This window comes from Mauremys reevesii, linkage group 13 (genome assembly GCF_016161935.1).
Source record: "Mauremys reevesii isolate NIE-2019 linkage group 13, ASM1616193v1, whole genome shotgun sequence".
NCBI classification, from domain to species: domain Eukaryota; kingdom Metazoa; phylum Chordata; order Testudines; family Geoemydidae; genus Mauremys; species Mauremys reevesii.
In genome coordinates this window covers 35,109,245-35,137,204 of record NC_052635.1, presented here as the reverse complement: position 1 = coordinate 35,137,204, position 27,960 = coordinate 35,109,245, and the positions used below count along the sequence as shown (strand labels likewise).

General features: G+C 43.3%; 2 protein-coding genes across 9 annotated transcripts in view; both read left to right on the top strand.

The window, feature by feature from the left end:
- Positions 1-2,912, top strand: part of SALL4 (spalt like transcription factor 4) — a 124,480-nt gene extending 121,568 nt beyond the window's left edge. For 6 of the 8 annotated variants that reach the window (XM_039498202.1, XM_039498201.1, XM_039498200.1 and 3 more), the window contains exon 4: positions 743-2,912. In XM_039498202.1, coding sequence (XP_039354136.1) covers positions 743-1,165 — 423 coding nt within the window. In that variant the 3' untranslated portion in view covers positions 1,166-2,912. Of the gene's footprint in view, positions 1-81; positions 201-742 lie in introns of all 8 variants that reach the window. The other 2 variants (XM_039498206.1, XM_039498207.1) reach the window with 2 other exon arrangements.
- A 5,969-nt stretch (positions 2,913-8,881) lies between these two features.
- ATP9A (ATPase phospholipid transporting 9A (putative)) overlaps positions 8,882-27,960 on the top strand; it is a 111,310-nt gene continuing 92,231 nt past the window's right edge. The window contains exon 1 of the mRNA XM_039498448.1: positions 8,882-8,968. Coding sequence (XP_039354382.1) covers positions 8,949-8,968 — 20 coding nt within the window. The 5' untranslated portion in view covers positions 8,882-8,948. The remainder of the gene's footprint in view (positions 8,969-27,960) is intronic.

The following is a 27,960-nucleotide window of genomic DNA, read 5'->3' as shown; positions in this document are numbered from 1 at the left end:
TGTCTTTTAAGGAACACTTAGCTTCCCCACTCACACTATGGTTTGACACTGTAGAGTTTCAAGACTCTTCCTGTCTAACAGTCTTTGCAGAAATACTCTATAAGGAGGGGTGAGAGTGGAAGAGGAGAGAGAGAGAAAAGAGATGCTCAAACTTGGAAAATAAAATGAAGACTGGGGTGCGGATAGCTGCTTGTTTGTAGGTGGGTGGTCTTCCGGGAGGTTCGGTGTTTTGTGCAGTAATATGCTATTTGTGTTTTTTCCAACCACACGGGAGTGTATTAGCTGCCAAAATTCTATTTGTGCTAGACTTTTTGTAAAACCATTTCTAAAGTCCCTGCCTTGCCTTAATTCAGCACCACTTGGCAATATTCCCTGTAGCCTATTCTTAAGAACCAATGTATCTTTAATTGTGTAGAGGAAAAAATAAACTTTTCCCATGCACTAAGTAACTGACTACTTCTGTTCTTGCTTTCCCTCTTTTTTTGTTCTACTTCAGGTGAAAGTAAACAAGAACATGTAGGGCATATAAGCCATTCTACAGTAACACAGATCTAAACAAAGATTTTGCTGTAGTTTGAGTACAAAACTACATAAACGTTCCTCTGAATGTTTGGCTTTACTTTATCTTGAGGCTCAGATACCATAGTGCTGGTGAGGTATAAGAACTTGGATAGACTAGAACAGGAGCTCAGAATTATGGTAGCTCTCATCTTCTAACTTCTCCTACCCCCTCTTCTGCAAGGTCCATGTTGGAACTCACATGTGGAATAACTCTGCCAGGCGTGGAAGAAGATTATCCATTGATAATCCCATGGCTCTGTTGGGGAATGATCCAAAGAAGGTATCTGAAATGTTTCCAAAGGATATAGTGCCTCCTTCAGTGAACATTGATCCCACAGTGTGGAACCAGTATGCAGCGGTACTCAGCAATGGCTTGGCAATGAAGAGTAATGAGATTTCAGTGATCCAGAGTGGTGGCATACCTTCTCTTCCAGTCACCATTGGGGGTGGTTCTGCAATAAATACTGCAACAGTCTCCAAGATAGATGAGTCCCAGTCTGGAATTAGCTCAGATATGGAGAAAGCTGGTGGTGCTGCTGCAGACAATGTGCCGAAACACCAATTCCCTCACTTCATGGAGGAGAACAAAATTGCTGTTAGTTAGAAAAACTCTTTGTGAAGGTGAAATGCAGAAAGAGCAAATATATATACAAACATATATTTTTAAGAGATTCCATCTCAACCTCCTATTTTCCTATTGACATGCAAATGATTTTATGGTTGTCTTTGTAAGAGTTGCCCACAGTACAATCATGATGTTGCTTTGCAAAAGTAGAAATAATAATAATAAAAAAAAATCCTCCTTATTTGGAAAGATGCGGGTCTTGCAAAGTATTCCTTGTTAAGTGTGACTTTAATGTGTACAGCCTTACAGAAGTTTCACAACTTGAAATTCCAAAGGTTATAACATTTGCCTCTGTTTAAACTGAAATCTTTGGGGGTTTTGAACACAGTAGAAACAACCTACTGTTCATGGAAAAACTTGTATTTACGGATGACATGAGAAAATTATTATGCGGGTAAATATTCTAGAATGTCTGCCACCCTTTTAGAAATAGTCTGTGTGGTTTTTTGTTTTGAATGTACCTTTTACTATATGGTTACAGGATTTTTTTTTATTTTTTTTAATTTGCCTCAGAAGCTGTAAAAAGATTTTACTGGCTTTTTCCCCCCCTTTTGATCATTGCTCCTAATCATTGAATACTCCTGTATTGTTGACTGCTGCTTATTTAATACTACTACTTGGACAGTCCCTTAAGAACAGTGCCAAAACTACTCCTTCCAAAGATGTGCAGTTTCTCCTAAAATGTTGTTTGTACCAAGAGCCCTGAAGAAGCATGGGCAGGTATGTATATACTCTTCCCCTTCCCCCTAGAAAGAGAAGGTCAGGTCTGAAAGCTCTGCAAGGAATCTCAGATGACTGTTGCATCTAGGCATTGGAACTGGTTTCCTTAGCAAGAGGAACTTTTTTGTTTTTTTACTATTTTATTTTATTTTTATGTTTTAATTTGGGTTATTTAGGAGATCAGTTTGTGTAAACCTGTATTTAAATACAAAAGTACTCACACCTAAGTTTAATGTCTTGTGGGCTTTTTGGATGGCATTCCCACTTTGGTCATTAAGTTTCTTTGGTGATTTGTGCACTTGCATTACACCACAAAACCATGGTGATCCATGTGTATTGTATGAAGGTTATTGGGATAGCCCTCTGGATTCTAAGTTATCTACCTCATTTTTTTTCTTTGTAGATGTAGTGTCTATTTTTCTATAAATGACCACTGTAATGAACTGAGATTCAAGCAGATGCTTCCATGCACTATATGAAACCAAAACCTGATGTATTAGTGGAAGCACCTGAAGACTTCATGGACTTATTTTTCACTCTCTTCTTACATTTGCTGGATCTGTATATGTAACAAAATCTAAAGCTAGATTGGAACCCAATTAAGCATTTGGTATTAAAGGACTGAATGATGGAAAGAAGTCTGATTTCTGACTGCAGGAAATCTTTGAGTCCAGTCTCAATTGCGGAAGGCCCCCCAAAAATGCAGATTACCAAAAGTTTGTGTAATGTTGTTGTACCTGATTCTTGTTTATGATCTATTTTTGCCATGTTGTGCCTTTCCTGCTGGACTTGTAAGTAAGAACACAACAGTACCTGTTTACACTGTAAAATGGATATTGTTACGTCGAACATGCCAAAGGCATCCCAAGTGTCAAGTTTCTGCATTGTGAATGTATGACTTAAGAATTCTGTAGTTTTGAGTATCTGATGCATTTCTGTTGATGTTTTGAGAATAAATTTGGGATGGCTTTTTCGCACGTCATGCTTACATTTTTCTGGTAAAGTACTCCTGTCCCCTTTGAATTGAAATTCCAGTAGGCCTAGTAATACCTTTGCCTCCACTGAGTCTTTTTTTTGTATTAGTGTGTGCTACATGTTGGAGTTTAGTTTAGTTAATAGGGGAAACATGCCATGAATATTGATTTGAACTCTTAGCAACAGGTATATTGTGATTGTGCTATAAAAGGAAAAGAGTGCTAGGTCACCATCACTGACACAACTATCCACAGTTTTATGGGTGTCTGTGCCAGGGAGGGAATATCCCAGGGGTGGGGTGAGTGGGTGTCTGTGTGTTTTGGAGCTGTGCGGCCAGATCTTGGTCTGCCAAGCAGACCTCTGGCTCAGTAAGTGGACTGGTTAATTCTGGCTCCCAATTTCTGAGGGTCAGAACGTGGCTGCCCAGAAGCTAAGGTGTGTGACTAAGTTGCCCTTTGTAACGGCTAGAGATGCTTGTTGTTCAGGTCTGGTGGGCCCTTTTTTGTGCACCACTAATTGAGTGAATGTTTATGGGATGTGTTCATGTGCCCATTTTCTATCCTAACCAGCAAAATGGGTAGAGCTGCTCCAGTCACCAGGAGCTTGTTGTCACTGATGATTTGTCTTTAATGGACCCTATACTAACAGAAAATTAAGTGGTTCTTGACCACATAGTCCACCTGCCCTGACATGCCAACCAGCTCAAACAAATTATTTTGGGAAGTTCTAGGGTGTGTATTATGCAGGAGGTCAGACTAGATCACAGTTGTCCCCTCTAGCCTTGGAATCTATGCCCCCTACAACAGACAGCAAAGAGTAAGGCCTGGATCTGGTATACTATTGCCACAGGCACGTCCTGTTTGAGACAGGAACAGTGCTGGGCATCTGCTGGCAGATTTATGGTCCCTCTTGCACCATCTGGATGATGCAAGAGGACCATGACATAGCTTGAGGAACTTGCTCCATAGACATTGGCTGCTGTGCTCCTTCACCAAAGGTATCTCTTGTGCTCAGTTCTAGAGAAGGAACTCCTCCTCCTCCTCCTCCTTTCTAAATTCCAAATTTTAAAGCGACAGTGTCCTGAGGCACCTTATAGACTAACAAATGTATTGGAGCATAAGCTTTCGTGGGTGAGCACCCACTTTGTCAGACGCATGGGTATTCACCCATGAAAGCTTATGCACCAATACGTCTACTAGTCTATAAGGTGCCATAGCACACTCTGTCACTTTTTACAGATCCAGACTAACACAGCTACCCCTCTGATACTTTAAAGTTTCAAGTGTCTCCTTTTACAGGAAACCTTTTTTTAAACACAGATTAAACATTAGTGTAAATTTAACATCACTGTTTAGGCACTTTTATGAATAGTGTTATGCTAATTTCTTCACCTCTGCATTGTAATGCACACTGTCTCTCTTCCACTTATTCTATATTAGTAGAGAAAGTAACTTCATTCCTTCTCTTCACCAACTGGTACCCTTCTTTGTCAATACTTAGTTTATAGATTCTAAGGCCAGAAAGGACCACTGTGGTCATCTAGTCTGACACACATAACACAGGCTCTAGTACTCCCCCAAGATAAGTCCTAGAGCATGTTTTAGAAAAACATCCACTCTTTATTTTAAAGTTGTCAGTGATGGAGAATCCACTGTGACAGTTAATAAATTGTTCCAATGGTTAATTCTCACCACTAAATATGTCTTATATCTACTCTGCATTTATCTAGCTTTGGATCCGGCTCTTTCTCGGCTAGAGAGATGAGCCCATTAAATATTTTTTCCACATATAGGTACTTAACCTTCTCTTTAATCTAAATAGCTCCAACACCTTGAGTATCACTATAAGGGAGGGGTGGCCAAACTGTGGCTTGTTCGCCACATGTGGCTCTTTTACAGTTAGTGTGGCTTGCATATCCCTCCACCCTTTCCTCTCCCTTCTTTCCCCCGCCCCAACTTTGGGGCGGGGAGAGAGCACAGGACCTCTGCCTTGCAGCAAGGTGGTAGGGTAGGGGCTTCTGCCCAAGGGGGAGGAGGGTCATGGGGCACACCTACTGGAGCTGGTGGCTTCAGCAGCAGTAGGGCTGAAGCCCCTGAGCAGGTGCACCCTGGTTTACAAACTTCTGAAGATTGTTGTATGCAGCATGGAAAGGTTAGTAAGTTTGGCCAGCCCTGCACTTTTTTTGATCCTTTAATTCTCATGGATCTTCTCTGAATCTCTCCAGTTTATCAACATCTTTGAATTGTGGGCAAAAGATCTGGACACAGTATTCCAGTGACAGTTGCACCAGTGCCAAATGCAGAGGTAAAATAACCTGTCTACTCCTAGTCAAGATTCCCTTGTTTGTGCATCCTAGGATTGCATTAATTCTTTTGGCTACAGTATCAGATTGAGAGCTCATGTTCATCTGATGATCCACCACAACCCCCAAATCTTTTTCAGAGTCATTACTTTCCAGGATAGAGTTGCCCATCCGGTAATTACAGCCTATATTTTGTTCCCAGATGTGTGCATTTACATTTTACCCATATCAAAATGTGCACTGTTTACATGCATCCAGTTTACCAAGCAAACTAGATCACTTCAAAGTAGTGACCCCTGCCTTTTATTATTTACCACTCACCAATTTGTGTCACCTGGAAACCTTATCAGTGTTGATTGTTTTCTCTTCCAGGTCATTCCATGTAGGACATGTGGGGGGAGGGGGCATAGCATAGCATTAGGAGCTGCTTTTGTTATAGGCAAACTAGGCAGGTGGCTGGGGCAAACATGAGTGAGTGGGTATTCCCTCCCCTCCTTCTCCACTGTCTCCGGGGGTGCAACTCTTATGACACAGTCAAAATAGGTGTCCCAAACTATGCTTGAGTTTTTGAAGACAGTTAACACAGTTTGAGCACCGGGGGAGGGATGGCTCAGTGGTTTGAGCATTGGCCTGCTAAACCCAGGGTTATGAGTTCAATCCTTGAGATGACCATTTAGGGACCTAGGGCAAAAATCTGTCAGGGATGGTACTTAGTCCTGCTGTGAAGGCAGGGGACTGGACTCAACTCCATGACCTTTCAAGGTCCCTTCCAGTTCTGTGAGATAGGTATATCTCCATATAGCAATGTCTTCATCAACAACTGACAGCAGTCTACCAAGCACTGTTGTGGAGGAGAAGAGGATGCACATACATTTCTCCCCCCCACCCCCAGCATGCAGGTGGCTAGCATGGTCAAAACATTTTCAATGAAATGAAATGTGCTGTTTTTCCCCAACACTGAAACAATTTGCAGAGATGTATCTGTCCCAGCAAAGATTTTGTTGGAAAGGAGTTGGAGGGGGAGAGACACAGCATAATGTGTTGGTTAACGCACTGGCCTGCCATGCGGAAACCTACTTCTAGTTCTTACTCTCCCTGATTCAAAGTGATCTGGGATGCAAAACTGCTCTGAATCAGGAAGGACAGGGCCTTGTGCCTACCTCTGCTACAGCCTAGGTCAGAGCCCTGACCCCCGGGACAAGAACACGCTCAGGTTTCGATCCATCAGTGGACATTTCACCACCTCTTAGTTTTTACAAAAATGTTTGACGTGTTTAGTTTTCCAATATGGCATGAAAACCAATTTTGAAAGTTGCTGCAAAATTGCAATTGTCCTCCAGCTAGCTTTACTGGAGGCTGCTCTTGTAATGGCCCAGTTATAAACCTTTCAATATTTTTGAGTGGGTAAACTTGATTCAGGTATTCTGTGTCTATCAGTTTATTGCCAGGGCATCTCATTCATATTTCATGTAATACAACACACCTTTTAGGTTTAGAATGAGCTGGAGTCCAAGCCCAAGGCTGTTCCTGTTGTGACAATGAGTAGCTTGGTACCCCTGCTTGTAAAATGTCAGTGACATTTGGGTCAAATCAAGCTGTTCTCCATGCTTAAAAGCTGCTTAGATCAGCAGCTGCTGGAAGAAAGGAAGCAATAGTCAGGTGGCAGAGGCAAGGACCTGGTCTTAATTATCAAAGAGCTACCCTAAATTAGGACTTAACTTGCTACACTGTACATCCATGCACACTTCCATGGATAGTATGAAAGTGGCATCCTACATTCAAAGGAATAGTTCTGTGCAGCTAAAGTGTGTGCATTCCACAATTAGTTTATATGGCACCAGAAGTCCCTGCCCCAGCGAGGTTACAATCAAATGAAAACAGACATCAGCAAGGAGAGATGTCAAAACAAGCAAGGGAAAGCAGATCACTTATTTAAAAGAACTGAGAAGAGACTGCTTTCTCTTATTTGAAAAAAAATGGTCTTGCTGGAGTGGAGTGAACTTAGCTACAGCAAGTGATTCATGTAACATTTCAGAAGAGAAGGTTGTATTGTAGTCTACAGGTGGAATAGAACTGTGTTGCTTCTGGCTACAATTGTTGCAAGGGTCTCATCTATACTAAAGTGTCAGTGACCCACTTACAATACTGTCCCATGGCTCAGTTACAATATAGTTCCAATTTGTGCATAGATGGGACCTTAACTATACTCTGCAGTGGGGCTACTGCAGCAGACACATCTGACCTTTTATCATGACTACAATCAGGTCCCAGGTATGTTGCAAGAGCAAATTAAGTTCTAAGAGGGGAGAGCAATGTTGTAACAGGGTGCCAGGTTGGCTAAGTTTGCAGAACAGGTGGGACCAGAAATCAACTGCAATCTACAGTGCAGAAAAATATGTGCTCTGAGCAATTTTCAAACTCAATGTAGTGGAACTTATTGAAGAGGTAACATTTCCTTTTTATTATTTATATGCTCATGCAGCTTGGGAGGAATTTCACTGATGCCAACAGAGTTATGTTAGTGTACGTGGAGAGGGACTGGGGCCAATAAGTGCACTGTCTCTGTTGATTAGACTCTCTTATTGCCCAAAGCACCATTCTGTACTTCTTGTAATTGCTCACCTCTCCACTGCGGCTACATAGTGGATTTGTCCCAGCTGTTACTAATGTGGAAACAGCAGATTTACTAGTAGGAGTCAAGCCAAGGATTGAGTCATTCTCTAGAAGCCAGTACAAGTTTGGCCCTACCACTCAGCTCTGGTCTACACTGGGGGAGGGGGGGTGGTCAATCTAAGTTACGCAACTTCAGCTAGAGGTGAATAACATAGCTGAAGTCGATGTACTAAGATTGACTTACCATGGTGTCTTCACCCCAGTGAGTTGACTGCTGCTGCTCCCCCGTCGACTCCGCTTGCGGCACTGGAGCACTCGGGGGTTGATTTAACGTATCTAGACTAGACGCGATAAAATGACCTCCGCTGGATCGAGTGCTATCCGGCAGGTAGTATAGCCATACCCACAATCAAGAGTTCCTAACTTGCCTAACTACCTTAAATCCCCCTAAGTTTATATCTATATTTAGGCACCTAAATGGCTCTGGAAAAAAATCACATCCCATGTACAAACTAACATGGTTTCCATAAAAAGAGTACATCACCAAACTCAAAGGTGGGCAGACTATGGTCCATGAAGCACTTACACATATTCAATAGTTGAAAAAGGAGAAAAAAAATTGCAGAAGATTCACATTTTTCTCTGTTTCTCAGGGTTTGAACTAGCCCCCTTGTTTAAGGGTTTCTTTTAAAAGTGTTTGTATTGAAATTTTAAATGTTAGTAACCACTTTGATAGTTTCACTAAAAGCTTCCATAAATCATAAAAATACAAACATTTTCAAGAAGTCAGTTAGTTTTTTGTAACTAACATTTTTGGTTTTGAAAAAAGGCCATTTTAAAAAATAAAAAGCTTTTTGTTCAGAAAGCGTCAATTAGTTCTACTCAACACAGCTGGAAACATACCTAGGGCCTGCTTTTCAGAGGTGCAGGGTTAATAAATACCCACAACTCCAGTTTAATTCCACCAGGCTTTGTAAAGGTTGCTATTCTATGAAAATAATCATAGTATGGAGTGGGCTCAGTAGGCCTGATGGCCTTTAAAAGCAGCTGTAAATGAGGAGGGAGGAGCCAGCCTGGGCCTGCCACTATATAGGAGAAGAGGCACCAGGAATTGCCTTTGCTCACCAGAACCACCTAAGACTAGAGCTACAGATGGGAGAGGTGCTAGTAAGGTAATTCAGCTTGCAAAGGGGAAGGGAAGGGAAGCGAAGCCTTTCAGGTGAGGGTGAGATGAAATGACAGAGTAAAAACAGGCCCAGATTTATATTTTCCAGAAGGCGAAACACTTGCTGCACTGAAGTTAGTTTAAAATCCATTATTAATAGTTTCCCAGGAAACATCATTGTGTTTGCCCACCTGGATGTAATGTATTTGGAAGTGGGAGGAGAGGTGGTCATGTGATAATCTATTCTGATATGATCTGTACTATAAAGTTTGAGAGCCCCCAAATGTAAGCGAAGGCCATTTTTGGCCTGAAAGCTTCAATGTTATCACTCCACTTGTGGGGCCCATAAATGTTATCACCATGGTGCTGAATGTTTCTGAATTGCTTTTAAATTTGAAACAAGGTTTCTAGCTGCCTGCATTATACCTATCCTCCCCATGCAGCCTGGCTCACTGTGGTGAATGCTCTACGTGTTGCCCCACGTGGGTGGGCAAATTTGGATTCAAGCAAGTTTGACACCATCCCACATTCATCACTGACCTAGAAAAGTCTCTCTCTGGCTGCACTCCCACAGCAGGAGGGGAAATATAAATGCTGAAGCACAGAAAAGAGCTGTTGATCACAGACACCCGCTTATTTTCAAACTTTCCATTCTCAGCACTTAAGATTAACTGTATAAACTGCTGCTCTGCTTCCATTTTTGGAAACGCCATTGATATTTGAGAAGGTCTCTGTGCTGCAAATCCTGGGTGAAGGATATTGAATCTGCCCTGGGAGAATCCCGCTGTTCAGTAACTAATGTGGCTGGGAGTCAGAGGGGGGATGCCCTGGCAAATTTAATTTTAATTTTAATTCAAATTTAAATGCCCTGTCTATTCAAGTTCTCTTATTGCCTCCCTTGCTGTCAGGCTCTGCATTGTTATGATTAGCTTCTTACATGTATTCCATTTCACAACTCCACAGGAAAATCCTTCACATTAGAAATGCCCTCTCAATGACAATGGTTGTACCCCATTCTGGACGCTGTTTAGCAACTCTTTATTCAGGGAAAACCAACCAATCTCCAAAGGTTTGCGCAATAAAACCAGCAATAGTGTGTCCATAAAGCAAACTAAATACGAATACAATTACATCTAACAGCATGATGCCTATTTTGGGGTGGGGAGGTTGAGGGAGAAGTCAAGTCTAGCTAACAGAACAAACCCTGCCATTTTAACCCGTAATGTGCAATAAGCACAATAGAACAAGTTATTTACCCTGCATCTTATTATAGTGTATTGTGATTTTTCTGATTAACTGAATAATCTTCTTGTTCAGTATTATACTCTTACTATTCAGTATTAAAATCTGCATAGTCACATGGTTAAAGCTGAATTTCAACTTCCATCATAGCACTTCCCAAATTTTCCTAAACCAGACAGCTAGGGTGGTGCAGAGCAACATAAGTCTTCCTCATTCTGTTCTGCTAACATGCTGTGATTTGAGTTGGATGCAAATATTTTTATTTTCCTGAAGTGAGACTTGGCTTTCAAAAGCCTAGGAACTGATGCACTATAGAGAGTTGGAATTAAATTGTTCATACAATATATAATTCTAATTGAATTTTCATGTCATCCCCCCCTTTTCAGTTGCTTATAGCTTCATCAAAAAAATTCCTTTTATTTGTGAATGAAACTGTGTGTAATGCATCAATTGATCAGAAATGTGCATACATAACTCAGAAATCAATACACTTTGCTTTGTCTGTCTTGTTGTGGTCTAAGAAATGAGCTAAGTTTGGACAAAGTTGGTTTAGCAGGTTTAAAGTTATAAATGCCAAATTTTTGTGGGACTTTTACCTCTGTAAGCACAGTAAGATTTGCTGTTAGATGTTTTGGTGTTAGGGCATTCTAAAGTGGCTTGCAATGCTGGATGTTGTGAAGTGCTTTAATCTGATCTCAGTGTCCAAGGAATTTTTAAATTAAATCTTCAAATGTGCAAACGACAGCGTTTTCAGGCACGACGTGTAACTATTGGACTATGAAATCCATTGAACCTTATATACATTTCAGAAAGTTATTAATAAGCATTGTCATAGTCAAGACTGAGAGGTAGCCTAGGTGACCCAAGATACCACATGGTCTGTGAATGAAATCAGCTCTAAAAGATAAGAATTCCTCAGGCCAGATCATAGCCTGCAGTAAGGTACCTATGCACCACCAGAGAAGCACAAAGAGGCTTTAAAATTCTCCATGATGGGCAGCTCTGATTTCTTCCAATGGCAGGGAATTCTCAACTGGTGTGTAGCTTTCAAAGAATGCATATTTTAGATACATTGCACTTTAGCCACGTGAGATGCAGTTAACTTCAGTGTGAGAGAGAGACGACAGGGTGGCGTGTGGACATATTCAATTTCTCTCAAGCCACTCCAATAAACCAGCAAACAGAATGATCTGGCTAGACAATTCAAAAACCCAAAGCACATACTTGAAAATATGATTTATTTTAGATATGTTTGCATTAGTTCTGCTAGGAAGAATCCATCACCAGTTTCTAATGGCACCAGCCTTCCTCTAGAGTGAATAGTGAGGCTGAACAAGGGATATGACTCATAATACCCTCAGTGGTTTGGAACAGCCCATTAATTAGGCTAAATCTGAAATGCTAGCATTACACTGCCTTCCTGTCTTTAATTGCAGCCTTTGTCCGTTCTGCCCCTTACACCTGGATATCCCTTTTACTGTGCACTACGCATCCTTCTCTTCCATTAAACCTATGCATTTTTAACTCACACTGCTATGAGCATTGCTGTGACAATAACTATACTTGTATTATTATAAATAATGATCTGTGTTAAAACCATCTTATGGTCACCTGGTATATTTGAGGTTGGATTGTATGTTTTATCTATTTAGGGTCCAAGCCTGTAACCCTTACTGGCATTGCAGTATAATCCTTACTCATGCAAGTTGTCCCATGGAATCACTGAGGGTTACAGGATAAGGGCCTACTTAAGGCAGGTAGTATGTCTGTTATGTCTATACAGGGCAAGGCACGCTGTCAGCATTTAATAAATAATAAACCTACATGCCAGCACGTTGAATTTTAACTTAAGGAGAAAAGTAGAGATGCCCCTTGAACTCCAGTGAAATACATTGAACTAGTGCAGCACTATGGAAGGACAGTAAAAAATGGTAAATATTGTGATGGAAAACATTGTCCCTTGTAAACAGAGGAAGTTGGAGTCTATGCAGGATTGCCATAGATAAATCCATTCTGACATTTTATTAGGATCACTCCCAGCATTTCCTCTCCAAATGCCATATAGTTGGCAGCATGAAAAAACATCTTTGCTGAAAATGTGCTGTCAGAGTGATCACAACTCAGAGCTCGAGGCGTGGACAGGAAACTCTCAGAGACCAATGTCCTCTTGCCTTTGAGGAGACACTCCCAGTTCTCTAGAACCTGGCTTCACAAACTGAAGAAGGGATCTTTTTGTTTTAAGTCCCTTCAACACTTGCTTCATAATGTTTTCTGCTAATAGCCTGTTAAGAACAGAATTATTAGACATACAGATGAACCTGAGTTGTTGGAAAGAATCAACACAGCTTTTGCCACAATGAGGTGGCAAAGTTTGCAGATGATACAAAATTACTCCAGATAGTTAAGTCCAAAGCAGACTGCTAAGAGTTACAAAGGGAATCTCACAAAACTGGGTGACTGGGCAACAAAATGGCAGATGAAATTCAGTGTTGCTAAATGCAAAGTAATGCACGTTGGAAAACATAATCCCAGCTATACATACAAAATGATGGGATCTAAATTATCTGTTACCACTCAAGAAAGAGATCTTGGAGTCATTGTGGATAGTTCTCTGAAAATATCCACTCTGTGCAGCAGCGGTCAAAAAAACTAACAATGTTAGAAACCATTAGGAAAGGGATAGATAATAAGACAGAAAATATCATAATGCCACTATATAAATCCATGGTACACCCACACCAGGAATACTGCATGCAGTTCTGGTCACCCCATCTCAAAAAAGATATATTAGAAATGGAAGAGGTGCAGGAAAGGGCAACAAAAATGATTAAGGGTATGGAACAGCTTCCATATGAAGAGAGGTTAAAAAGAATGGAACATTCAGCTTGGAAAGGAGATGCATAAGGGGGAATATGATAGAGGTCTATACAATCATGAATGGTGTGGAGAAAGTAAATAAGGAAGTGTTATTTACTCCTTCACATAAACACAAAAATGAGGGGTCACCCAGTGAAATTAATAGGCAGCAGGTTTAAAACAAACAAAAGGAAGTACTTCTTCACACAACACACAGTCAACCGGTGGAACTCTTTGCCAGGGAATGTTGTAAAGGCCATAACTAGGGTGACCAAATGTCCCGATTTGGGAGGCTTTTTCTTATATAGGCACCTATTATTCCCCACTCCCTGTCCCGATTTTTCACACTTGCCTTCTGGTCACACTAGCCATAACGATAACTGGATTCAAAAAAGAATTAGGTTCATGGAGGATAGGTCCATCAATGGCTATTAGTCAACATGTCCAGGGATGCAACCCCATGCTCTGTGTGTCCCTAGGCCTCTAAGTGCCAGATGTTGGGCCTGGACAGCAGGGATGGATCACCTGATGATTGCCCTGTCCTGTTCATTCCCTTTGAAGCATCTGGATTGGCCACTATCGAAGAAAGGATACTGGGCTAGATGGACCCAGTACAGTACCCATTGTTTTGACCCAGTATGGCCATTCTAATATTAAAACTGGTTAAATAGTATATGTGGTGAATGCAGAGTTGGCAAAGCCATTTTTAAAACTATTTTGAGAGCTGTCTTGTAGAGTAGTTTCCTGTGGTTTCCTCATATGGGTTAAAAGGCAGGTGTGATCAGAAGAATAATAAAAATCCTATCTAATGAGAGACATGGTTCAGCCATTCAACCCTTCTTTCTTTGGCATGGTCAAACTTTGGAAAAGTTATACAGAACCTACTAAAAGTCTTAAGGACGTAATTTCTGAAACCTTGAGCACTGAGGGTCATGTGCATAGAAACACATGTCATGCACTGTGAGTGGAAGGTCACTGCAGAAGGCATGTAGGAGCACAGAACGGCTCACTGGGGAAACTGAACAGAGCAAATTTAAAATTTATATTAAAGTTAATGTTTAAAATTAAATATACACAAGTTAAGAGGGAAGGTACTGTACATCTGGGGTCAGGCTTGAGTTATGAGGGATGACAGGTATTGCTTACAAGGATCACGAGATACATACATATCACATAACCAGCATAGACCCAGATTGCAGTTTGGGAGTTTTTAAAGCATCAGTTGATAAGTGGCCTTGGGTACGCCACCCATGGAATGTATTGAGTCCAAGTCAGTATCAGTGTAGCAAATAAGTACATGGGTGGGGTGCATCCCTTGGTTTGTCAGGGAAGACAGTGGGTTATTTCTCCGATCGGCAGTCTCGATTACTCAACCTGGTATTGACAGTGTCCCGTGATATGTTCCGTATAGATGTCTCTGGACCACCTGATGGTGTTGGACACCATGAGCTGTCTCATGAGCCAGGCGTAGCGTCAACCAACTCCAGTCAGTACCAGCTTGTTATGGGGGTCCCATGAGCCCAGGGCTCCCATGATCAGGGCATGGATCTGGACCTCATAGCCCTGGGCTCTCAGGGTGTCGGTCGGCGGGGTGTACTTCAACACTGAAACAGTCACAGAGCTATCTCCTAGTCCATTGTCTCCACGCACCATAGGAAGTGCATGTGACCCTGTCTACATGATGAAAAAACGTGCTCTTTTCAATCAAGTTAATTCATTGAGTTAGCTTAACTCCCCCATAATACGTGTATAGACACAGTTTAACACCTTTACAATTGTATTAGCTGGTCATGTTGTAGCAGCTTTTATAATGTCTAGACTTATGCTGTATGCTTCACTCATGCCTTTTCCTTCCCAGAGTGGTACTGCTGATTGGCTAGAAAGTTGCCACAAATCCTGCTGTCTTCCATTATCTTCTGTTCAATTTTCCTTATGGAGGTGTGACTCATTCAGAGATGAATATTTAAGAGTGAAGATGATTATTAATTTTTGGTATCCACATTTCAGTCTCTTGAAGCTAAAACAAAAGTTGTGCACTTTCCCTGCTACTGCTTGTGCACCTAATTTGCATGTGTAGTTAACATGACTGAATGTACAGACTGGGCATTTACATATACATAAAACACCTGGATAATATTTTGACTAGCCATTTGCATTTACAAAAGCCAGTTTTGCTTGAATAGTCACATTCATTGCAAGCCCAAATTAGGCCTGCAGCCCCAAGCATCTCAAATTCAGAAAAAATGAACCTCTATGGTCCATAGATCCTGAAAAACACATGTGCATGTACTAAACTTAAAATTTGTGAGTAGGCTCACCGAGGCCAATGTGACTGTTCATGGCCTTAAAGTTAACCCCATGTTTAAATGCTTTGCTGAATCAGGACCAGCCTAAATCTCTCTGCATGGGAAGCAGGCTGTCCTCCCCTGGCTGATGTCCAAATATGGGAGTCTAATTTTCCCCTTTCCACATCTCCATATACACCTCTACCCCGATATAACGCTGTCCTCGGGAGCCAAAAAATCTTACGGTGTTATAGGTGAAACCACATTATATCGAACTTGCTTTGATACGCCAGCCCCCCTGGAGCACTGCTTTACCGCATTATATCCGAATTCATGTTATATCAGGTCACGTTATATCAGGATAGAGATGTACCTGTTTTCAGTTCTTTTTACGTGACACTTTCACCGTTTTATGTAGAAAAAATTGTTAGCCTTGCAAATTTTCAAATAATGTAATAAATATTAATTTATTCTAATTGTTAAGCTCCACTTTCTACCTCCCTACTTGTGCCCCTAGATTTTTCCATATCCAAAAATCTCACGTGCTAAATCTCAAAAAAATAACCTTTATGAAAAATCACAAAATGGGCCCATTTTCCCCAAAATACTGCACTCTTTGTATTTATTTTATTTTATTAGTCATACTTTTGAATTTGATCTCATTCTGGATGAGTGAGAGGGTGTCAATCCTGTTATTCTGTAAATTAGGCATACAAGGGATTTTTTTTCTTGTGTTTCAATATATCTTTGTATGAGGAACAAAACAAAACCTTGTAGAAATCCTATGTTTCCCCAAACCAAAACACATGCATGCTGAAACTTCATTATAAGAATGCTAAATGGTCTTTCAATAACAGAGCCTGTGGCACTGTGAGCTTTATTGTAGTTTCCCTTCGCAAGTGTTGATGGATTTATGAAGGGCTTCATTACATATAGGCTTAAAGGATATCCGCTATCACCCACTTGTCAAAAGAAAAAATAATATCAAAGCCATCCGTGCAGATCAGAGATACAGGTGCTAACAGCACATTATAGTCTGGTAGTGATTAACTTGCCAATTAATTGCAGTAACCTTGTCTGAGTTCAGACATTTAAAAGATAAATTTAAAAGATGAATGCATCATGTGTAGACTTAGGGCACATGTACATTGCTACCATATTGCTAATCATTCCTGCCTTGGCATCACAGATCTCACATTTGCATTTCTGTTGTAAAAAAATGCTTCCTCCTCCTAGGCATTATGCACAGAGGTAGTGACTGTGTGTGTGCATTAAGCCACTGGGAACAGGCTGCTCTTGCATGTGTTCATTCCGGTAGTTCTTCTTTTTTCAGAAGAGTGGATTTAATAAGCTGAGCGTGTTTCGGTATTGCCTGAAGAAATAGGATGAGTCTGCTTTCTCCCTTGTCACTCCCTGAAATGAATCAGTAGCCAGTGGAAGTAATGCAGCACATGAAATGGTTTGCTGCAGAGTTAATGCGTGACTGCAACTTTTCAATCCCTTAGCAACCAAATCTCCACTCTCGAAGTTTCAGATGTCTCTACCTTTCAAATGATGGAATTTGCAAACACAGTCCTGCTGCCATGTGGAAAGTATGATACACCTTAGAGCTAAATTCTCACACAAATAAAGTGCGCAAAAGCATGCACAAATTGCACACTTAATTCGTGTGTGTGTATAGAGGTCAAGTAATAGCATGCACAAATAATCAGAATTACCAATTTCAATGTGCAGTTATCTGTTTCTCATGTGAAATCATGGTAACTTCATGCGTGTCTTGTCCATGCAGTAGTACATGGATTGAAAAGCAGGGCCATTACCGTTATCTCAGTATTTTCAATAGTTTGATTATTAAATTTTGAAAATGACATGCCATATGCACAGAGGCAAACGGAAACTAATCATAAACACAGATTAAGTCCAACATATCTGGTAAGACATTCATATTAACCTTCCGGAATAAAAAAGCCAACAGAATATATTAGTATTCAGTATTTCTGCAGAGCTCAAGAAGCAAATAAAAGGCACAGTCCCTGACTGTGTCTAGCAAATGCAATCATGAAGTAAAAAACATAACAGAAATGGCATATAGGAGTTTCCATAGTGGATCAGACCCAAGGTTCATATGGTCTAGCATCCTGTCTCTTGCAGTAACCAGTACCAGATGCTTTAGTTTAGATGAAGGTGTAAGAACCTCACAGTAGGCAGATGTGGGGTAATACGCCCCCAACTTAGGTCTTACCACAACAGACAATGTTGGATAAAGGGTAGGAAAGTGGGGTAGGAGGAGGGCAGTGGGAAAGAAATGCAGAGTATGATTTTCCCACAGCAAAGAACAGGTCATAGACACTTATTTGCATGTTTTACGTTAGTTACATCTGAACAAGAATTATGTGCTGCTAAGTTTGAATTTGTATTAAATGGAAACTCTAAAGAACAGTTCATATGTCAAGTGAGCCACACGCTACTGGAGTGGTAGAAGTGTAGCCACAAAAACCTGAGGATAATTCAGAGCTAAAATATCACAACCTTTTAAGGTGCAGAAAACAACATTTATTCAGTGTTGCCAATTCTCGCATTTTAATCATGAGTCTCACAATATTTGGTGTTTTTATTAAAGCCCCAGCTCCGAAAGTCAAGAAACTGTTGTGCTTTCACTTTTATTTTTTTTTAAAGGAAGTTTCTAATCCTGGGTGGTGGTGGAGAAAAGCTTGAAAATAGGACCCATGAGTTTTTTAGGGGGTGCTGGCTCATAATTTTTGAATGCTTGGGGCTGGTGAGACTGCTTATTTGTATAGCACCAGGGATGTGCATGGCACTTTACATATAAGAAGAGCTGGTTTAAAAAAAAAAAAAAAAAGGCGGGGACAATTTCAAATCATTTTAATGAAAAAATTTCAACCAGGTCCATAAGCTGTTTTTTAAAATAGCACAAATACTTTTACAATAATGTTGACCAGCTCTACAGACAAGGTTTCTGCCCCAAGTAACTTTTGGGCCAGATTTTAAAAGGCACCTAAAGATGCCGATGGGTGACTAGTGGGATTTTCAAAAGCATCTAGGCACCTAACTCCATTTGATTTCAGTGGGAGTTAGGCACTTAAATACCTTTGAGGATCTGGGTCCTAGGCACTTCTAATATCCCACTAGGCACCTATTTGCATCTTTATGAATATAAGTCTTTTCAGTGCTTTGGTAGACTTTGAATCAGCTCAAAGAATTCAATTCTGCAAATCTTACTCACATGAGTAGTCTTAATGTAAGACTACCGTTGGGCTATTTGGGTGCATTTCTGCATGAGGGCAGCACCAATAGAGCTATTAGCAGTAGAAGCAAAATTATAGACAGGATTACAGGCTGTGTCTTTACCAGTGAAGTTTGCAGTGTTGATGTACCTGTCTTGGTTCCAGGATATGAGAGAGACAAGGTGAGTGAGGTAATATCTTTACCTGGTTACCTTTTCCAGACCTGAAGAAGAGCTCTGTGAAGCTTGAAAACTTATCTCTTCCACCAACAAAAGCTGGTCTAATAAAAGATATTAGCTCACTCATTTGTCTCTCTCTCTATCACTTTGTCATCTAAACTTTGTTCTGAGCAGGACTGTAGATTGATGAATTTCCCTAGTATAGAGAGAGGCCGCTATGTTAGTAAGGCTTGGGCAGGAATGGACCTAAATTTGCAGGATATCACCCTGAATTTGACAAAATACAGAGATGGTTGCTATTGAAGGGATGTAAAGTAAAAGTGGTATTTCTCACTCTCCTCCACATGTTGTGTAAGAGCGATGTACCACTGGTAGTTCCAGTAACATCAAATGTAACGTGAATGAAAGATTTGAACAAAGAAAGAGTAGCTGGCTAATGCAACAGGAATGTCAGGGAAATCCGGGCATTAGGAGCAGCATGGAAAGAGACATGATGAAAAAGTGGGAGAAGGAAACAAAAAGCTGTTGAGTGGAAGAAGGGAGGAAGAAATGAGATCAGCGGTGTAGGCAAGAAAAGATGCACACAGAGCAGTAGTGAGTTCCTTGAAAGTCCCCTTGATTCTCCATGCCTGTTCACAGATACCATTGGTAACCTGAGAAATCTACCCAGCATTGCTGGTGGAGTGTCTGTAGTGGAAGAACAGATAAAGAATCTAAAGCCATTTGCTGGAACTCCATCAGTAAAATATCAGACCAGTGTTTGTCTACGTGCATTTGTTTTGTTGCTCTCAAAAGACTCACGAGTGTATTTAGCATATAACAAAACAGAAGCTTCTCTTTGCTGTAATAGAAAAAGCTATTGAAATCATCTGGTTCAACATACTGGTGGCTTTGTACAGCTTATTGGCTAAAAATGTGGGCTTGACCTTTAAAATGCTATTCTTTAACAAATTCTTCCACACTTTAACAATGAAAAGCACACTGATGCTCAATAAATACCAATAAACTCTTCCTACAATATAGCTATGATAGTAGGTTGCCAGTTGGATCAGAACTGGTGCTGTCCTACATCAATCAGGAAAAAAAATTAAGAAAAGATCTGCCAACCTTTAAGTTTAATGGGACACTATTGCATCAACTTAATCAACATTTAGAACAGGGGTTCTCAAACTGGGGGTTGGGGCCCTTCAGGGGGTCATGAGGTTATTATATGGGGGGTCATGAGCTGTCAGCCTCCACCCCAAACCCTGCTTTGCCTCTAGCATTTATAATGGTGTTAAATAAATTAAAAAGTGTTTTTAATTTATAAGGGGGGGGGGGTGTCACACTCAGAGGCTTGATATGTGAAAGTGGTCACCAGTACAAAAGTTTGAGAACCACTGTTTTAGAACAACCTGGGGGGCATAGGTTGGGCCTGAGAGAAGAAAACAAAGGTAATGAATTAAAGCTGTGAAAAATAATTAGCCCCTTTCTAATTAGCAGTTGTGAGGTAGGAATTGGGTGGCACACAGGTCCTTCCAGGGATTGCTTGTTTGCCTCAAGCTCTGTGCATGCAAAAACTAAATGTCAGAGAGAGAAGCTAGTGGCATCAGAGAAACCAAAGTGGGTTTTATGGCACTTGACTTAACAGATCGAACTCCTCAGCCCCTGGTCATAGACCTTTTTTATGGGGACTGTCTCATATTCATCCATGTCATGGTTTTTTCCCCTCTAAATCAAGGGTTTGTGGGGGGGACTGTGTGGCTGCTGTGTGTGCAGTGTCTTTAACAAGGCTAATCCTACCCAAAAAAAGAACAGGAGTACTTGTGGCACCTTAGAGACTGACACATTTATTTCAGCATAAGCTTTCATGGGCTACAACTCACTTCTTCGTAGCCCACGGAAGCTCATGCTGAAATAAATTTGTTAGTCTCTAAGGTGCCACAAGTACTCCTGTTCTTTTTGCGGATACAGACTAACACGGCTGCTACTCTGAAACCTACCCAAAAAGTGCTTTGCCCATTTGGCTACAGTCCAGCCTAGATCACTTCTGAAGGCTACTGTTCTTTACTGTGATTCTGTAAACACAAAATGAAAAACAGCAGAACACAAACTGAGGGGGGAAATGAAAGTCCACATGAGTTTGACTCTCAAAGATTGCTTCTTTGTACTGCAAGATGCTCTGTTAGTAAGTCAGTGGACTGTGGAATAACAGTACCATTGCTTCCATTGCTGTATCTCTGTTAATGTTCATTATCACTCGGGTGATTATGCAAAGATTCCTGTAGGAGCAAAGGGCCAACTTGTGAACCATGCTATGAACCACCTTGCTTCTCTGCTAGAGTTACTAGCATTGAGTGTCACAGCATGGGGCTGAGTTATTTCTGTCCCTTGCATGTGGAAGGGGAATAGTTAGGCAGGTGTGAGGAACTGGCACAGAAGAGGACATCAGCTACACTATGGAATGGATCAGTGCAATTTATTTCCATCCCAAAGGATGGGGAACTGGGGCCAAATTGTGATGCACAAAATAATCTTTTAAAGCTCTTATTTGTGCCAATCAGAGTCAAAGTGAATAACACTTTATTGTATTTTTATATCCGTTACAAGTTTTCAGTATAAGGTATGTCTACACTATAGGATTACTCCAATTTTACAGAAATCAATTTTTGGAAACATTATATAAAGTCAAGTGCATGTGGCCACACTAAGCACATTCATTCGGTGTTGTGCGTCCATAGTACCAAGGCTAGCGTTGACTTCTGGAGCGTTGCACTGTGGGTAGCTATACCATAGTTCCCACAGTCTCCCCTGCCCATTGGAATTCTGTGTTGAGATCCCAATGCCTGATGGGGCAAAAAACATTGTCGCAGGTGGTTCTGGGTATGGGTCATCAGGCCTTCTTCCCCTTTCTCCCTCCCTCTGTGAAAGCAACGGCAGACAACTGTTTCGCGCCTTTTTTCCTGGGTTACCTGTGCGGATGCCATACCACGGCAAGCATGGAGCCTGCTCAGCTCAACGCAGCAGCCATGAACATTGTAAACACCTCGCACATTATTGTGCAGTTTATGCTGAACCAGAACCTGCAAAACCAGCCGAGGAGGAGGCAGCAGCGCAGCAATGGGAGTCATGAGGACATGGACACAGAATTCTCTCAAACCATGGGCCCCGGTGCTTTGGAGATCATGGTGTTAATGGGGCAGGTTCATGCTGTGGAACGCTGATTCTGGGCCCGGGAAATAAGCACAGACTGGTGGGACCGCATAGTGTTGCAGGTGTGGGACAATTCCCAGTGGCTGCAAAACTTTCATATGCGTAGGGCCACTTTCATGGAACTTTGTGACTTGCTTTCCTCTGCCCTGAAGCGCAAAGACACCAAGATGAGAGCAGCCCTCACAGTTGAGAAGTGAGTGGCGATAGCCCTGTGGAAGCTTGCAACGCCAGACAGCTACCGGTCAGTCGGGAATCAATTTGGAGTGGGCAAATCTACTGTGGGGGCTGCTGTGATGCAAGTAGCCAAAGCAATCACTGAGCTGCTGCTACGAAAGGTAGTGACTCTGGGACATGTGCAGGTCATAGTGGATGGCTTTGCTGCAATGGGATTCCCTAACTATGGTGGGGCGATAGATGGAACCCATATCCCTATCTTGGCACAGGAGCACCAGGGCAGCCAGTACATAAACCGCAAGGGGTACTTTTAAATGGTGCTGCAAGCACTGGTGGATCACAAGGGACGTTTCACCAACATCAACATGGGATGGCCAGGAAGGGTTCATGACGCTTGCGTCTTCAGGAACACTAATCAGTTTAAATGGCTGCAGCAAGGGATTTACTTCCCAGACCAGAAAATAACTGTTGGGGATGTTGAAATGCCTATAGTTATCCTTGGGGATTCAGCCTACTCCTTAATGCCATGGCCGTTTAAAGGGTCTCTCTGGCGCACTTTACTGACTCGCTCAGACCTCAGCCAAACCAATATTCCCATTGTTATTGCTGCTTGCTGTGTGCTCCACAATCTCTGTGAGAGTAAGGGAGAGACATTTATGGTGGGGTAGGAGGTTGAGGCAAATCACTTGGCTGCTGATTACGTGCTGCCAGACACCAGGGCAGTTAGAAGAGCACACCAGGAAGCGCTGCAGATCAGAGAAGCTTTGAAAACCAGTTTTATGACTGGCCAGGCTATGGTGTGAGAGATGAAAAACCTGCCTTGATGAAAACCTGCCCCCTTGATTGACTCATTCCCTGTAAGCCAACCACCCTCCCCCCTTCGATCACAGCTTGCTTTCACAGGAAATAAAGTCACTATCATTTAAAAACCATGTATTCTTTATTAATTTATTATAAAAACAGGGAGAGAACTGACAAGGTAGCCCGGGTGGGGTGTGGGAGGAGGGGAGGAGGGAAGGAAGGAAAAGGCCACTTCAAAACAGCTCAGCACCAATGCCCCCCCTCCCCCCCACTTGGCTAACTGCAGGGAAGGGTTTCTTTTCAGCCACAGGCAAACAGCCCCGTAGGAACGGCCACCTCTGTCCCCTTAATTAAATTCCCATACTTCAACCAGGTTACCATGAACTCTCCTGAGGATAACACAGCGAGATAAAGGACGGATGTTGCTTGAATGCCAGCAAACACCGGGACCATACGCTGCCATGCTTTGTTATGCAATGATACCAGATTACTTGCTACTAGCATGGCATGGTCAAGTGTCCTACCATGGAGAACGGAATAAGGCTGCCCTGCACAGAAACCTTCTGCAAAGGCTTTTGGAGTACCTCCAGGAGAGCTTCATGGAGATGTCCCTGGAGGATTTCCGCTACATCCCCAGACACGTTAACAGATTTTTCCAGTTGCTGTACTGGCCGTGAATGCATCCCAAGTCCTCAGGGCAAATTAATCATTAAAAACACTTGCTTTTAAATCATGTTTTATATTTACAAAGGTACACTCACCAGAGGTCCCTTCCATGGCTTCCTGGTCCGGGATACCACCTTGGGAGGGTTGGGAGGCTACTTCAGTCAGAGAAAAAAGATCCTGGCTGTTGGGGAGAACGGTGTGCTGTGTGCTCTCCGCAAGCTGCTCCTCCTCCTCCTAATCATCTTCCCCATCCGCAAAATCCTCAGGCATGGCTGAGAGTACCCCATCCTTGGAATCCATGGTCAGGGGTGGGGTAGTGGTGGCGGACCCCCCTAGAATTGCACGCAGCTCAGCGTAGAAGCGGCATGTCTGCGGCTCTGCACTGGACCGTCTGTTTGCTTCTTTGGTTTTCTGGTACGCTTGCCTGAGCTCCTTAACTTTCATGTGGCACTGTAGTGGGTCCTTATTGTGTCCTCTCTCCATCATGCCCTTGAGACTTTTTCAAATGTTTTGGCATTCTGTTTTTTGGAACGTAGTACTGCTAGCATGGAATCCTCTCCCCATACAGCGATCAGATCAAGTATCTCCTGTACAGTCCATGCTGGAGCTCTTTTTCGATTCTTGGACTGCATGCTTACCTGTGCTGATCAGCTCTCCAGGCTGGGCAAACAGGAAATGAAATTCAAAAGTTCCCGGGGCTTTTCCTGTCTACCTGGCCAGTGCATGCAAGTTCAGATTGCTGTCCAGAGTGGTCACAATGGTGCACTGTGGGATAGCTCCCGGAGGCCAATACTGTCGAATTGCGTCCACACTAACCCTAATTCGAACCGGCAATGTCGATTTCAGCACTACTCCCCTCGTCGGGGAGGAGTACAGAAATCGATTTTAAGAGTCCTTTATGACGAAGTAAATGGCTTAGTTGTGTGGACGGGTGCAGGGTTAATTCGATTTAGTGCTGCTAAATTCGACCTAAACTAGTAGTGTAGACCAGGCCTAAGACTAGTTAGGAGTGGTTTTGTGGCTACTACCAATTACATTACCTCTCAAAGCGTTTCTTGGCTATAATATAATACCCTGTTTAGGTGCCTTGATTGCTACTCTTATTAAATTATCACTTTGAGGGAATGTTACCATCCTGTTTCTGTCTCACAATAAAACATCCCACTCAATTTATTCCTGCAGCTAAAGGAGATGGCTTTTGAATACTGAGGAAAAATGTAGTAAAAAGATGCTTCCTGGATAACCATATGTAACATTTTATGAGGTGGACTGGTTATGGGGAATAAGGGAATCCCATTTCAAGTGCCTTCTTGAGTGCGAGGATAGCCAATTAGATTCAGCAGCCATGCTGGAACTAAAGGTGCTGGGGGTGCTACTGAAACCTCCCCCCCAGCTTGAAGTAGTAACAACAAACACCAAATATATGGTTTCCATCATAGGAACCCCCACTATAAAAATTGTTCCAGCACTTAACTTTAAAATCAATGGACTCCTCAGGGTGTGTAAAGTTAAACACATGCATAAGTCTGTGGGATCAGAGCCTTTGATTGTAAATTCTTTGGGACAGGAACTGTATCCTGTACAACACAGCACACTCTTACCCTGCTGGCACTAGGGTTTTAAAACACGTGAGCTGAAATGTAGCACCTTTAATCCTAGCATGGACACACTTGCACTGTTGCTTAACAAATAATAAATAAAATAATGATAAAATTAATAACTTTCTATCATGCATTTTCCTTGTACCAAACCTGGACAGCTTTCAAGATGGATGAAAGTCAGGCAAAGAGAGTAGGTTTTAACTTACAGCTAAAATAGAATACGTCCCACTTTTCAGTATATTAAGAGAACAATGATTTCAAATTTATATTTATGTAAAAATGGATGATATAAAAACCATATAGAGAAGTAAGGTTCTTTTAGCAATGCTCATTTAAAATATATGCTAATCAAGAAGAGACTGTATGCTAATATTCACTGTGCTTCTTTCCTAAAACAACAACTTCCTTCTAGGATAAGTTTTCTTAGCAAAAGTTTTGCTGATGGTCGTCTCCACATTTGCCAAAGTCATGTGTAGGGCCCAAGCCAGTATGTCGTCTCTGAGCACACTGATCAGACTGAGTCCCATTCAAAATCCGACCAGGGAGAAGATGGTTACATTACTCACCTGGGACATGGGAGACCCAGCTTCAATACCCCCCTCCCTGCACAAGGGGGGAGAAAGAACTTGAACAGGGGTCTCCCATCTCTGAGGTGTACTTTCTAATCATTGAGCAATGGGACAGTCTGATGTTGGGTATCCCTCATTCTCTCCTGATGAAGCTCTTCCACTGTAGATCCCTCATGAAAGAATGGGTGGAAAGGGGGACTGGTCCCACCCATAGGCGCTGACTCTGTGGGTGCTCCGGGGTTGAAGCACCTACGGAAAAAAAAAAGGGGGTGCTGGGGGCCCGCCAATTAGGTTCTCTCTCTCTCTCCCTCCCCCGGCGCCACTTGCCAGCCGCTGATCAGCTGTTCGAGGGAAGGGGAGGAGCAGGGGCAGGTAGAGGCAGCGTGAGGGCTGGCCGTGCTTGGGGGAGGGGACGGAAGTGAGGTGGGGACAGGGCCTGGGGCGGGGGTCAAGCACCCCAGGAAAATCAGAAAGTTGTCACCTCTGGTTCCACCTCCAAGCTGGGTGCCCTGACTACTGGATTAGTCATTCCTACTGGGAGTCAGTGAGGTAAAGGGGACCAGTACCTGCGGGGGTGGGTGTTGGGTAGTGTTGGGAGGGTATCTAAGAGAGGGATCCGTGACAAGTAGATAGGATGAGGGGTGCAGTGAGAGGGGGTACAGTACCCAGTGCCTGGGGTGTGGAAGTGCAGTGGGGGAGGTATAGGATTTGGGGGCAGTTCCCCAGATGGGTTGTGGGCAGGTGCAGTGGGAAGGGGTGCAGTGAAGGGTGGTGAAGCACTGCAATGGGTTACCTATGGGGGTGGTGGAATCCCCTTCTTTAGGCCTGGTCTACACTGGGGCGGGGGGGGATTGATCTAAGATATGCAACTTCAGCTACACTGATTGATCGCTATCCGGTGGGTAGTGTAGACGTACCTTTAGAGGTTTTTAAGGTCAGGCTTGACAAAGCCCTGGCTGGGATGATTTAGTTGGGGATTGGTCCTTTGAGCAGGGTGTTGGACTAGATGACTCCTGAGGTCCCTTCCAACCCTGATAGTCTATAATTCTCTGACCAGAGGTGTATAGGCAGGTGCAGCACATGGAGTGCAGTGTCCAGTGAATGTGGTTTAAGAGTTCAGTGATCACTAGATGGAGTATGGGGGTGCACTGTTGAGCAGGTGTGGTTTTGGGGTGCAGTGTTAGGCAGATAGGGGTTTTGGGTGCAGTGGACAGTAGATGGGTTGGGGGTGCGTCGAGCGGCTGGCGTGCAGGGGTGCAGTGCCAGTAGATGGGTTGGGAGGTGCAGTCTTGAGGAGCTGGCGTCAGGGGCGGCTCTAGGATTTCCGCCGCAGGGCGGCACGCCGCGGGGGGCGCTCTGCCGGTCGCCAGTCCCGCGGCGCCGGTGGACCTCCCGCAGACGTGCCTGCGGAGGGTCCACTGGTCCCGCGGCTCCAGTGGACCTCCCGCAGGCATGCCTGCGGATGCTCCACCGGAGCCACGGGACCAGCGGCCCCTCCGCAGGCACGTCTGCGGGAAGTCCACCGGCGCCGCGGGACCAGTGGACCTTCCGCAGGTGTGCCTCCTGGAGGTCCGCCGGAGCCGCCTGCTGCCTTCCCGTGGGACGCCGCCCCAAGCACGCGCTTGGCGCGCTGGGGTCTGGAGCCAGTCCTGGCTGGCGTGCAGTGCCAGTAGATGGGTTGGGGGTGCAGTGTCCAACGGCTGGCGTGTAGGGGTGCAGTGCCAGTAGATGGTTGGGGGTGCAGTGTCCAGTGGTTGGCGTGTAGGGGTGCAGTGCCAGTAGATGGGTTGGGGTGCAGTGTTGAGCGGCTGGCGTGTAGGGGTGCAGTGCCAGTAGATGGGTTGGGGATGCAGTGTCCAGCGGCTGGCGTGTAGGGGTGCAGTGCCAGTAGATGGGTTGGGGATGCAGTGTCCAGCGGCTGCCGTGTAGGGGTGCAGTGCCAGTGGATGGGTTGGGGGTGCAGTGTCCAGCAGTTGGCATGTAGGGGTGCAGTGCCAGTAGATGGGTTGGGGTGCAGTGTCCAGCGGCTGGCGTGTAGGGGTGCAGTGCCAGTGGATGGGTTGGGGGTGCAGTGTCCAGCGGTTGGCGTGTAGGGGTGCAGTGCCAGTGGATGGTTTGGGGGCGCAGTGTCGAGCGGCTGGCGTGTAGGGGTGCAGTGCCAGTAGATGGGTTGGGGGTGCAGTGTCCAG